Raw genomic sequence first — 14,274 nt, forward strand, 5'->3', positions numbered from 1 at the left:
TCTCGCGGCAGCTTGAGCTCTTCGTCTGCAATGACGAAGAAGATGTTGATGGCTCCACTGGAAATGGCGGTCAGTGCTTGTCGGAAGTAAGTTGCAACTCAAGTCTAGTCTGCGTATTGTCTGATGTCGTCGACTTAGTTGTAGAATGACCTCTTGATGTTCCTAGGAGGTGATTCCACTCCAAGCAGGTGACTGTAAAGATGATTTCTGCGAAAGCACCCCAGCTAGAACTGGTGCGCCGTAGTTTAGGACCGACTGGCCGATTGCCTTGTAAGTTGCCAATTACGTTTCTTTGTTCTTTCCCCATGTGCTGCCGKCTAGCGACTTGAGGATTTTGTTGCAGCTCTGTACTTTGGCGATAATCGAAGTCGTATGAGGAGTGAATAAGTACAGACTCAAAARTAGCACCTAAAATTTTAGGATTATTGACAGTGGGAATCTTGACGTCATCKACTGCAATATTAAGGTGTAGTCTGTACTCCTTCCTCCAGTTTGTAAATATGATCGCAGAATGCGATTCATGGGGTCTTAAGATGTCTAAATCCATTGCATGTATTACAACTGAGCGAGGTGGAGTTTGGATGGTTTGGAGGTGGCCCAGGTTGRACTCAATGTCAGCACKAGTCCGGAGGATACGGAGYAACCCTGCTGCAAAGCGTTACTCCAATGACGACTAGCTTAAACTAAGACTTACTGATCTAAGCAGGGTTAGAGCTCCGAAATAACAGCCCTTGGCCAGATAAAATCCGGGTCAATTTAGGTGCGTAGAACCAGCTGTTGTGGGAATGGCTAAACGGTTTTCTACGCGACTTCCACTCCTAATCTGAAAACTCAATGTGAAGGAGAGAGTGGAAAGCGACAGTGGTACCCTCTACTTCGGTATTGCAAAAAAAAATATTTCAAATATTAATTTAATAATTTTTTTGCCTCGTCGAGCATATGCGATTTGTCCTGTCCTTTTCTTACTTTTCAGAATACAAACGAATCTGCTAATGCCGACTTGAATCGATTACAAAAAATGTACTCGGAATCGCTGGATAAAGTAGCAGGTTTGCAAGACGAGTTGAATAGAAAGGCGAAATGCAAAATTTGTAGCAAGGCACAGAATATGGCGCAGACTAATGATGAACTAGCTTTCATAAAGGAGCAACTTAGCAAAAAAACACAACTTTTACAAAAAGCTAAAGTTCTACTCACACGTGCCGCAGCCAAGGAAAAGGTGCTCAAGGAGCAATTGTTGATGTGGAAGCGCAAATGTTCTGAGCTTCAAAATGTACCAGTTATAGATGAGATAAGTGAATAATTGTACAGTTCCACTTTACAATAAATCATAGTAYTAAGTTATTGAATTAGTTCCATTGCTTTATAAATCATTGGATTTGTAGTTTCGAAAAGACGATAATATAAAATCATGTATTTCCATATAAGAAACAAATTACTCATTTCATTTCCACTTCATTGGGATGGTATTTTAATATTAATGTTATTGTGGTGGGCATATTGATATCACTGACCATAATGATTGCTCCATCATAAAGCCCCAACTCAGCCAGAGACATCGTGAGATTAGCACGTGTTTGTTGCTCTATGCTTTTAACCGCTGACATGTACAGCGTTTTGTTTTTACCATCTATAATTGTGGTTAAGCCTAGATGTAACAAAAATTTCGTTAAAAACGGAAATTTTAAGTACACTATTTTAAACACAAACCTGGACTCTTCAATTGAAAACGCTGACTTTCGCAGAGTATTTTAATTAAATCATCGAGCGTAGTTGTGTTTGGATCATCGACATTTAAATCCTGTGGTGTGTTGCTACAAGCCAGACATGTATCACTTTTTTCCGGTGGGTAAGTGTAAGTGTAAATGCCTTCAATGTCATTAAAATTCATGTAGTTGTTCATATTATCGTAGCAGCTCGTACCCAATTTAAAAACCTTTCAACAAATACATAAATATTATGAATTCATGGGTAAAGAAATGTTTTGCTTTTACCTCTGTGGCACAAGCAGCCGCAATAACAGCGTTGGTGCTTGCAACAGCTGGAATGATGTTTTTAATRACGCCTTGCACCAATCTTTCAGAGTCAGCAATATTTTCAAAAGGAAAACATACAGATAGAAATGTTTGGGATTATTTTCATAAAGAAGTTCACTTACCTATAGGTAATTCCCGAAATATTATATTGATTGGCACGCTCTAGCGAACGCTCGTACACCCATGCCACATGTTGCGGATCATCACCATCGAGTGGCGCGCTAAACGGATTCTCTTTCTCCCATTGAATTATTTTAACATATTCTATGCAGTGCTCTGGCAAGCGCGGTGTATTAGCAATTGTGCACAAGGGATATGTCACTTGTGGTGGAAACAAATCTAGGGTACACTCAATACACGACGTGAGTCCAGGTAAAATTACACGCGCATTGCCTTTAAAGCCTTCAGTGCCACCATCAATCAATGGTATTATCGTAGATGAATCAACACTACCATCTTCATTGTAGTCTAGCATAGATATTAGCATACCGTTTATCCAGCGACGTGCAACAATGGAATCTAATCCACATACAATAATGTGAAATTGTGAATAAAAACTTTCATCAAAGTCTTGAATTTTAGCAAAATGTGAAGTTACATGACAAGTGGGTACACGCTCATTTATAAAACGTGCAGCACATTCTGCTTTCGGTAAGCCTAGGTCTTTACGTCTGAAAAGGAATTGGCGATTCAAATTAGATAATTCAATTGTGTCCATATCAATGACATGCAAATTGCCAAAACCCATCATAGCAAGATCCTTTAATAATTCACACCCAAGGCCACCGGCACCTACAAATATGTATATGCAAAGATTTATGTTTCTTAAAAAACATATATACATATATATACACATAAGTTCTTATTTACCGATGACTAGAATCTTAAGCACAGTCTGTAAAGCTTCTAAATTTTCGGCAGATGCGGTAAAGTCAGATTTGCAGAACGGACCTGGTCGCTCTAATATGTGACGCAGACTATTCCATCGCTTGCTATTTAATGACATAAGTGGGTTTGGCGAACCAGACAAAACCGATACATCTGTAGCCATTTTCACTTAAATACAAGCTTAGCAAAAATAGTTTAACGAAATGTTGAAAAGCTGACTAAATATAAAAATTTAACTTTCAAATCAGCTGTTTTTTCAATTATCTCCCAGCCGGCAAAACACAAAAGCGTAATGTCACTTTTTGAGAATTTTCCCCTTTTGTAGTATATTAATCAGGCTAATACCCTCTGAAAATGTATACGTTGTTTTTGCCAAAAACTGTAATAATTTTATGAATGCAATGCTAAATTTTCCGGAGATACCTAAGCTGTCAACACTGGAAAAAATCTATTATTGCCAGCAATAGTTATTTGGACTACTATTTCCAAACATAACCAATATGGAGACTGCATTGGTTTTATTGGTWGCAATAAAGTTGTCTAGATAACATATATTAGCTATCGATATGCTCCGTTATTTTAATCTAAAATATTACTTGCTATGTGGCAAGGTTATTTTGGAATTCGCCGCATTTGTTTGATTTCAAAAGTTCCRACGCTCATGTCCTTTTTGTTTGGTCGTTTGCATAGTTTATGCAGCTGCTGCGTTCATTAATATGTTGAAAATTGTAAAATAAAGCAATGTGAATTGTATATGACTTTGTCCTTGTGTACTAAAGAGTTTTTTGTAAAATATATAAACCGAGTGCTTTGTAAATATGGCTCCACAGCGTGAACCAATTAGTGTACGTACAACTCGCCTAAACAATTTAATTCTCAATAGAAGCTGTTTCGCGGGTTTTGGAAATGGCGCCATACAAAGAAAGTCAATAGCGGCAGGCCGTCGTAGCACCTATGGSGCTRCAACCGTGAGTCCTGCTTTGTCGGAAGCCCTGACTCGCGAAAGTCTTCTCGATGCTTTATGTTTATTATACAACGAGTGCAGTAAAGATTCATTAAAGAAACGCGATCGTAATATTGCGGAATTTGTTCAAAAATGTAAGTAAAAAGGATTAATAAATCTTTAGATATGATGCCACATATTTCATTTTGTCTAGATCGCCCAATAGTGGAGGAGGCCCAATCGCTACGTGCGAATGCTGAGGATTTCACAATAAAGACACTCATTGGTAAGGGATATTTCGGCAATGTTCATTTAGTTATYGAACGCCAGACGAATGATGTCTATGCAATGAAGAAGATAAAAAAATCGGTGGTTACCACATCACAAGTAAAAGAAGAACGTGATATAATGGCACGTCGAAGTTCTGAATGGATAACAAACCTTCAATACGCGTTTCAAGTATGTTTCAAGACTATATTAAAAAAAGAGAACACTGTCACATTGAAATTTTATTTAATATATTAGGATAGTGACAATTTGTATTTAATAATGGAATTTCTTCCTGGCGGTGATTTACTAAGTTTAATGTCACGGCAAGGACCCTTTGACGAAGAACTTGCACGATTTTATCTCTCTGAACTTACGTTGGCTATACATKCACTTCATGAAATAGGCTATGTACACCGCGATGTCAAACCTGAAAATATTTTGATCGATCGCTTTGGACACATTAAACTTGCAGACTTTGGTAATGCAGCTGCCCTGGATCGGGATGGGCATGTGTTCAGTCTGTCTCCGGTTGGTACTCCAGATTACATCGCTCCAGAACTATTGCAGACMATATCCACATATAAACTAACGAAGTCAATGCATGATGTGAGTACTATCACTCTTACTCTTCTATATCAGAATGTGATGTGTCCCTTTTAAAAAATTATTTCTTAGCTGAGATATTCTGKAATTACATTATGTTTGTTAATTTGTATTAATATTACTATTTTAGGTAAGCTGTGATTTTTGGTCAATGGGAATTATTGGTTATGAACTTATCTGTGAAATAACACCATTCCATGAAGAGAAYGTTCACGAGACATACTCAAAGATTTTGAGCCACTGTGAAGACAGTCATTTAAAAGAGATTATAACATTTCCATCGGATATAAATGTGTCCGAAAGTTACAAAAACCTCATTTGTTCACTAATCACGAACCCAACTAATCGTCTGCCATATGAAAGAATTAAACGGCATCCATTTTTCGAAACTGTAAAATGGGAAACACTGCGTTCCCAAGTACCACCCATCATTCCAACTGTAAATAGCGACGACGACACTTCTAACTTTGAAGATGTCATCCGTAATAAGAGGCGTACCAACACATTCGTTAAAAAATCAATTACCACAAATGTTCAGTCGAATGAATTCAGCGGTAAAGATCTGCCCTTTTTAGGTTACAGTTTTGTGCATATGGCAAAGCAAAGTGCTGATGCGGAAGGAGCTGCTGATGATGCCCGCTTCAGTCGTTTGAATATGAAAATAAAAGATTTACAGTCAAACCTAAAAGAGCGCGTGGAAGAGATTAATAAACTGAAGCAACAGCTAATCCGGGCAGAGCAAGCGGCCAAGCAATCAAACACTCAATCTAAGATATTACAAGATGCCAAGGATGAAATTAATAAAATGAAGAATGTTATCAAGGAGAAGACTATGGAGTTGGCAGCATGTAAAACGCAAATAAAAACTCTTCAGAGTTCCGTAAAAGTAGAAGAGGAAATGTGGGAAAAGAAGGAGGCTACAATAACTGAACTATTACGGGTAAACCGCCAGAAATACGAAGAAGCAAAGATTGCCTCAGAACAGCGATACGAGAAACTAATTGCAGAGAAAAAACATGAGTTGGCAAATATCATCAGAAAATTGGATGCACGAGAAAGCGAATTGAACGGCAAAGCCGAAGAATGTAAACACTTACAAGAAAAAATGGAGAATTATAAGGAAATGTTACGACAATATAAGGACCAAGCTCTGGCTGATAAGGAAGCTTTTGAAAGAAATAAACTACAGCTTAGCGAAACGTATGAGCAAAAGTTAACAGAGCTTCGTTCTAAATTGAGGAATGAAAAAGATTCAAAGTCTCGTCTCACAATGGAACTACGCGAAGTACGAAATGAAGTAGACGAATCAGTTAGTACATCTAAATCCCTACAAGAGTCGAARTTGGCCATGGAAAAGAATACTGATGAGATCTTAAAAAGATTAAATAAAGAGTTGGAGGAGAACAATTCCTTACATTCACAAAATGCACAGTTGGAACAGCAATTAGAATCCGCACAAAAGGCATTACAGGACCAACAACATGAGATTAACCGTCTAGAACGSGAATTGAATGTTTGTATTGATAATAATCTATTTATTTATCTAAATATTTTGAAATTCATTCAATCTTTTAGGTAGCAGAATGTGGAAAGAATTTAGCACAATCAGCGCTTGCTACGCAGCAATCTACTCCTTATGAAACGGCACCAGGCTCACTGACCGAATTACATGTTATAGAGGAACAGTTGCGCGCCGACTTGGAAACAGCAAAAGAAAACGAAAATGTACAGAAAACCCGAGCTGACAAATTGCAACAGATAGTTGAGAAGCTTGAAGAAATGTTGGACAAGTTCAATGAACAGGCGCTGTCGCTATCTCCAAGGAAAGGTGGCGTATCTAGTAACGAAAGTAATGAACATCCGGTTGCCCATCATATTCCCAGTAGCGTTGGTGATATGCTGGAAAAACAGAATGAGAAATTGGAAGATCGACTYGTTGCCGTGCGCGAACAAATGATTGTTGAGCGACAGGCGGCACGCACAGCAAATTTGTCGCTTTGGAAAGTGGAGAAACAATTGGAGGAGGCTATTGCTGAGAAGAAAATGACGCAAAGGCGAATGGAACTAACTGAAGATAAAATAAAGAAAATCCAGTCGGAAAAAGATGAAGCCGTACGTCAATGCAAAACTGCGCAAGATGAAATAAAACAACGGGAGGAACGCATTCGTGAGTTACGAGATGAAATATCTTCATTGAAACGTGACGTAATGAAAGAACATCGAATGTGGGAGAAAGCTGAACAGGAACGCATGCAATGTAAATCTGAGGTAACCAATTAWATATTTCATAATCGCGAACAGGGTGTTAGGCAATGTTAGTATATTACTCTGCCTTGTTTTGAGCATTCGCAGTAAATTCACTGTTTCTCTACTAATATTTTCTGTACTAATTTTGATTAAAACTTAAAAATAGATAGTGAYCCAAAAACAAAAGCAACGGAGTAAACATATGTGCATGTGTCTGTCACTTTACAAAAAAAAAAATTAACACAAATTTAATAGTACATTTAACCTTAATGAATAATGCTAGAAAAAAATTATTAAATACTTTATTTTATTGCAATATWACACAATGTCTTCGCAGATAATTGAGCATATATCCAATGCACAAAAATTAGAAGAACGTCTCTCAGACCTCAATCAAAAGCTTCAGCAGATTCAACAGAAAAATGATGCCCTTCTGCTGGAAAACAAGAAATTACAACGCGAGCTAAATGAAGAGCGTGAAAGGAGTAATTTGGCAAGCGACAAATCATCTCACATTGAAATCGAATTGAAGAATCTAAAAGACAACTACGAACGTCTCAAGTATGCCTGCACCATAACAGACAACCAACTCACCGAAGTGGAGAGTATGTTAGAAGCGGAACAAACCCGTAATAAGACTCATCAAGAAAAGCTGGACAACTTAAACGCGACCTTGCGTAAAAAGGAAGACCTCATAGCACAGCTCAGGAAAGAGCTAACCGATGAGCAAGTACAAAAAAGTGCTTCCGAATCGCGTGTACAAGCGCTTAAAACGGAAATTACCGAATGTGCGGAGAATTTGGCACAAACGCAGAAGAAATTAATAGCTCAACAGCAACAACTGACGGAACAAACTAACCATTTGTACCAAACACAAGAACGCGTCGAAGTGCTCACGAATGAAACCGCAAACTTGCAGACGATTAACGGAAACCACGAACGGGAACTGACTTTGCTAAAAGAGGAGAATGCACGTATTCTATCCGAATTGTTCCATACCAAAGAACATTGTGAACGCTTGCAGCAAGAGTTGAGAGACGCGTTGGTAAATTCCAATGAACTTCATGCCGAAATCGATGAGCTGCAAGAAATAATGGCCGAGAAGGAATCGTTCTATGTGCAGCGTGATATCAAATCGGAAGCCACATTGGCACAACACAAAAAACTAATAGATTACTTACAGCTGAAGGTGGAAGATTTGTCTCATAAGAAAAAACTAACTTTTACGGAAAAATTATTCGGAAGTAGCGCACATAGCAACGCCAGTAAAAAAGAGAACATTTCACCAGCCGCCGTCGAGACATCAATATTATATCGCACACTGAAGGAAGAGCTACGTCGTGAAAAACAACGGTCTAAAACACTGCAGGATCAAATTGACAAACTAAATGGTAAACAATATAAGTGTATTTGTAGTTGTGATTAAAATTTCTCTTTTCAGGTGTTTCGCAAAATGTTGTCAGTTCCACTGGCGGAATGAGGTCCCCACTGAAAAGCGTAATAAAAAATGAAAGTAATACACAGGATAATGCAAACAAAACTGTAGGGACCTTACCCAAATCATCACGAAAACAAACACAAGCAGACGCTAATGCAACTACCTCTAACTTGCAAGTCACAAATGAAGAAGCCCATCACCGCTTTGAGCTGGCATTACAGGAAACCAATAATTGCGACAATACCTGCATTGCTTGCAAAAAGCCATTAATTGCTGGTTCGCCCTATTGGAAATGTAAAGAGTGCAAAATTGCTGCACATCGTAAGTGTCGTAGTGATGTACATACTCAGTGTGGCAACCAAATTGACCAAGTTGCATTATTTTCTAAAACTGCTGAAACTCAAAGCACTGAGGATCAGAGCGATATAGATTCGATCTCGAAATATTCGTATGAGGGTAAATTGGATGACATTGGTGATGCTACCGAATCTGCATCAGATGTAGTCCAAAACGAGTATGCTGGAAATTTGATATTCTGTGTAGATGTGCAACATAATAGTGAAAATTTAGAGCCCTTGGAAATCAATTGTGCATTCGAAATTGAGGAGCAAAAAATATTACTTCTAGGCTGCAATACTGGTCTATTCGCCTTGCATATTCAACAGCCGCAGCGATTGATGCATATTGCTGGTATTGATTCTGTCAGCTGCATCGCCGTTTCTTTGCCACTTGCCAAAGCAGTATTGGTGGGAGCTCGTGGAGAGTCACTATTTCAATGCGATTTCCGTCAGTTACTGTCGCGAAGTCAATCTTCTTCACTTTATGTGAAGAACAGCCTTGAAGCTTCTGTATTGGATCTACCATTTTGTAATCGATCCACTAATGAGAAGTGGCAAATGGTAAAAATATCAAACGAAGCGGATAATGCCTTGGACTCGGTAGCTATAGCAGCTACATCTACACGTATTGTAATTATGAAATATGACTTAAAGCAGCAAAAATTCGCACCTGTGCGGGCGCTAGATACCGCTACACCAGTTTCATCAATACTTTTCACACGCCTTACAGCTATTGTTAGCTCAGATAAGTTCTTTGAAATTGATTTGGAAACTTATGCCGCTGAAGAATTTGTCGATTTGTCCGATCACGCGCTTTCGCATATACATAACTGCCAGCCAGTTGTTGCCATACGAATCTCGCAACAAGAATTCCTGCTCTGTTTTATGGAATGTGGCATTTTTGTGGATGAATACGGTTGTCGTTCGCGACCGTATGATTTGAATTGGGAATACACTCCCACCGGTTTCATATACCGTGAACCATTTCTCTATATTGCGCATTTTCAATCAATACAAATATTACGAATACATCGATCTTATACAAAGGAGCTGGCCAGCGCAAACAATATGAAGGATATGGATGCAGATGTCGATGATAGCTGTTCAAACTCCAAACGCATTTATTTGAGATTCTATATGCCAACATTACTCACAGAGAGCGGAAAATTAAGCGTTTATATGCTCGCAATACAAAAAGAAACTGGACTACAACAAATATATCATCTGGATTCATTACAAGCATTCAAACAAAAACTAAACGAGTCATTGGAAACGATTTCATCGATAGCTACAGCGATTACTGCCGAATCCATCCCCACTTCAAACCCTGATAGTATCGATTAACACAAATGTAGTTTTTTACTCTTTATTCTCATGGAAATACACATTAGCAATTTGAATGTGATTTCTTATACACGTTACTACTGATGCTATTTTTTGTATTTGAAATGAACCACTTATTTAATAAAATATGTACAAGGTTTTAAGTACGTCAAATTTATTTATTTTTTTTTTTTGTTATTAATTGGCGTTGCCGTAGCAATATTGTTATGTTAAAGAAAATATTCCTTTCTGCAGACAAGATTGGATAAAAAAATGTAAGAACTATATGTAAAGACTGGTCAAATTACCCTATTTATCCTCTCCGTGGTTTAAAGAAATTTATGCTAAATTGCAGACCCAATTTACCGCTGTTTATAATAACTTATTGTATGAAGTGAGTTTGGCTTGATATAACGCTTCTCTTAAGTATTTTGTCACAAATAACATTTTATAATTTCTCTTAATTACACTTTGACCCCATTTTGTACGATTTTTACCTAGTACATAAACATTTTCATGACTTTTTTGATAAGTTTACATGTACAGTATAAACTCGGTAACCGCAACCGTCGAAACACGTAACTCCTCGATTCTTGCACACTATAAAACATAGCATTGTAACTTTTTTAAGTGCAACTACTCAAAATATTGGSCTCAATAGCTGTAACTTTACGTCTAAATATGTTTTGCTTCAGTTTTTTGTTGTCGTTTTCTTCTTATTGCATTTTTGTGTTATGTATTCACAAACTGATCGTTATTTTACCGTGATCTGTCGTCTCTGCTGTTTTTGTGTGAGTGTTAAGAGCAAAAGCGCAATTGTCAACAAATGACTTACATTATCAGTTTATTTTGCAACACGCCAGTAGTGTTTTATGTGTAAAAGTCACGGTGGTCACCAGGAATATCTCTGGTGGTCACGAAAGCATTAATAAAACTAATAATTAAAGAAAAGACTGAAATTTTGGGGGAACTAGAAAGTGGTGCATCGACAAAAGCTCTTTGTATTGCTTATAAAGTTCAAAAGTCGACAATGACGAGAATAAAGAAGAAAAAGGCTTGTATACTTCTTAAATATGCCACAAATATGGAAGCTGGGCCATGAAAACGGCAAACATTAAAATCTGGTGAATACCCAAGAATGGAAAAGGCTCTCTACAAGTAGTTTYTGAAATAAAGGATTGAAAATGTGCCAATATCCATCGGTATCGTCAAAGGAATAGCTCGCAAGCTCCATGAGAAAATAAAAGAAAAGACAGGATGTTTTCTTCCAAGTAATGGTTGGGTATCTAATTTCAAAAAGCGATATGGTCCCCGCCATTTGAAAATTTCCAATAAGACAGCATCCGTCGACCCATTTGTAATACGTTTTAGAAATAAAATAATTTATTTGTATTTTTTTTTGGATTGTTATAGGTACACGAATTTCTAGAATCCAAGGGACTTCCCAAAACAGCCCTTTTTGGCTTGGATAACGCCTCGGGTCATCCTAAAGACAATGAGATGAAAAGTGATGATGGAATGATAACCGTTATGTGTCTTTCACCTAACCCTACCGCGATTCTMCAACCAATGGACCAAAAGTCCTCTTGCGCATTTAATAGGGAATAAAAAAAAATAAAGGAATTCAACTTTAGACATGCTATCTGTCTTCCTACAAGTTCATGGGAAAAAGTGTCAGCAAGCTCCATTCGCAAGTGATAGAATATRTTAATGAAACCAGATGTTGTGTGGAGTGAAGAGGACGATATTCCTCTCAGCATTCTAAAAAGAGAAATTGAAAATGMAGGCGCAATCCTTGCATCAATGCTCCAAGAACTTGCACCAAATGATTCGTTCACAAATGAAGAGCTAAATGAATGGATGCACGAAAGTGTTGATTATCAAKAAGTGGATAAAGAAGCCGTAGAAATTGAAAATTCCGATGATWGCGAAGCGAATGTTATTCCACGATATTCCAATAAAAGACATTATATTTCTGAAGGAGCTTCGTGAAAGGGCTATAATAAAAACTCTTAATAGAAGAAAGTGTAGGCAACAATACCCGATATGTTTTAAAATAAAATTTTTAATAAAAAAAATAAGCTTTCTATATCATAAAACGATTTTCATTTGTCATATTTCTTGTTATATTATATATTTTCCCTCGTTGGATGCAACAACCTCAATAAGTGCAACTACCTAGATTTCTRTTAGTGTCGATTACCGAGTTCGTACTGTGTACATATACGTCGCCCTATCGCCAACAAACTTCGCGTTTCGGTAACAAAGGTTTSCTTATATGAATCAGTTCTAAAATAATAAAGTATACCTACACAATGGCAATTGTTACACATGCAATTTATATTGACATCGATTCAAGATCATATAAATATTAATTGAACTTTTAGTATGCAATATTAATGAATCGTGATACATATCACAACATTATTGAATATATTGAAATCCGGATCCCATATTGTGGATCATGCGATCAATTTTGAACGTCTATCACATTTTGAATACCACATAAATTCGAAATGTGAAGGGGGAGGAACAAACTATTGAAAAAAATTAAACATTATCCTATTTTAATTAAAAATATAAATTTATTAAATTTAAACTAGCACAATTCCTAACGATTTAAAACTGCACTTACGTAAGAAAATGCACATAACTATTAAAGAAAATGTTTGTAAATATTATAGAAATTAAAATTTATTTATAAAAATATATGCTTGTACATAAAAAGTATTGCATTTGCCGCACAAATGAATGTCTAGAAAAGAACTGTCTAGAAAATAACGCTAAAATTACTTAATAAACGCAAAGTATTTCGGCTTGATTTATGTGGAGCAAAATTCGCCAATCGCTAGTAGTAGTATTGAAATGTAAACTATTGTAACTAAAAAGCGTTGAAAATTTTAAATTTTAAAACACATATTTATTACTAAATTAAATTTAATTTATAACGTGTTTAGCTTATAAAAAATTATGCATGAAAAAAAAATTTCGAATTTTTTTCAAATTACATTTGGTAATTTAAAAATATTTACTAGTTTGCGCATAAAATTGTATTCGTATTGCTTTATGGCACTAAAATTAAATATAACGGCATTGCACTTAAGCCAACATAAAATTTACTTAAACAAAATTCCTAACTAGTAATGCTAATACCATAATGTTATATACTATAAAAGTCATTTTCGACTAGCTATCACATACATAGTTTATCGCTATCACGCTTGCAAAACAGTGTTTTAGCGATCTACTTACGAACACAAGATTGACTGCGTCGTTTGTGTACGACGCTTAGTAGTTAATATTTTGTAAATGTTGTTTTTATTTTAATTTTTTTAATTTTTGCGCTTGAAATTCATTTCCAAGTGCATAGTTAATGGTTGTTTAATATTATAAATAATACTATTATTATTTCATAATTTAATTATATTAATTATAAGCAACCCTGTATGTATACCGATACAAGAGCGAAACGATATTTAATAAATTTGATTAGGTATTTTTTCTAAGTGTAGCACTAAAACAAAATCATTGTATTACGTGTGTTCGAAACAAAAAAGAAAATATAATTAAAAACTCTTTCAAAACGAATGTGCTTTGTTTGTGTTAATTATATGTAAGATTTAGCAACACAATAACGAGTAGGCCGCAGGCTTTGAGTAATGCAAGCACTCGCTAAGTTATGCTTTTATTTGCACCAATTCTAAGAACCATGCCGGAAATCTTCCTCTAATGTGTGTTTTCAATAAGAAGGCCAAAAAAAGTAGACTAATGGAGACAGCAAACGATGCCATCTCTTTTCACGCGCTTTTGATATTTCTCTTCAGTAATGTTTGCCGTTTCATCATGGAAAGATATNTTTATATTTTTATATAAATTTTAGCGCATTCAAATATCTTAAGAATTCTTCGCAATGGTGTGTAGCATTTTTTGTTCCAGTGATGCATTTGACTTTTTTTACATACATATGTGTGATATAAATATTAAAATTTGAGTAAGTAAGTAAGTACCGATATCCAATATATTGAAAGAATTAACAGAAATTTCTGGTAGCGCTGTTGAGTAATYAACCGATAGATGAGTTGCAGGGAATATATTAAATGAAATTGATGTAGAAAACTTCACATCTCTATACTTGTGGATTATATTCSAATTGTTGCAACCCTGTTATGGCATCCACTCAACGATTGA

At 36.2% G+C, this 14,274-nt stretch overlaps 3 protein-coding genes across 3 annotated transcripts in view; 2 read left to right on the top strand and 1 right to left on the bottom strand.

The window, feature by feature from the left end:
* The window catches only part of LOC108965752 (centrosomal protein of 290 kDa), a 13,808-nt gene extending 12,407 nt beyond the window's left edge, over positions 1-1,401 (top strand). Inside the window, exon 17 of the mRNA XM_018928355.1 lies at positions 974-1,401. Within this exon, the coding sequence (XP_018783900.1) occupies positions 974-1,303 (330 nt within the window). The 3' untranslated portion in view covers positions 1,304-1,401. The remainder of the gene's footprint in view (positions 1-973) is intronic.
* On the bottom strand, positions 1,379-3,189 carry LOC108965753 (nedd8-activating enzyme E1 catalytic subunit). Its single transcript, XM_018928356.1, has 5 exons — positions 2,907-3,189; positions 2,159-2,828; positions 1,995-2,076; positions 1,711-1,936; positions 1,379-1,648 (listed from the first exon to the last, which is right to left on the bottom strand). Exons 1-5 carry the CDS (start codon positions 3,085-3,087, stop codon positions 1,440-1,442), a joined length of 1,368 nt encoding a protein of 455 aa, XP_018783901.1. The 5' UTR covers positions 3,088-3,189; the 3' UTR covers positions 1,379-1,439.
* Positions 3,190-3,580: 391 nt separating this feature from the next.
* On the top strand, positions 3,581-10,260 carry LOC108965749 (citron Rho-interacting kinase). Its single transcript, XM_018928351.1, has 7 exons — positions 3,581-4,022; positions 4,082-4,326; positions 4,393-4,743; positions 4,871-6,253; positions 6,316-7,008; positions 7,325-8,378; positions 8,429-10,260. Exons 1-7 carry the CDS (start codon positions 3,743-3,745, stop codon positions 10,105-10,107), a joined length of 5,685 nt encoding a protein of 1,894 aa, XP_018783896.1. The 5' UTR covers positions 3,581-3,742; the 3' UTR covers positions 10,108-10,260.
* Positions 10,261-14,274: the final 4,014 nt, after the last annotated feature.

The sequence above is a fragment of the Bactrocera latifrons genome, unplaced genomic scaffold (assembly GCF_001853355.1).
Source record: "Bactrocera latifrons isolate USDA-ARS-PBARC rearing strain unplaced genomic scaffold, ASM185335v1 scaffold_147, whole genome shotgun sequence".
Classification (NCBI taxonomy): domain Eukaryota; kingdom Metazoa; phylum Arthropoda; class Insecta; order Diptera; family Tephritidae; genus Bactrocera; species Bactrocera latifrons.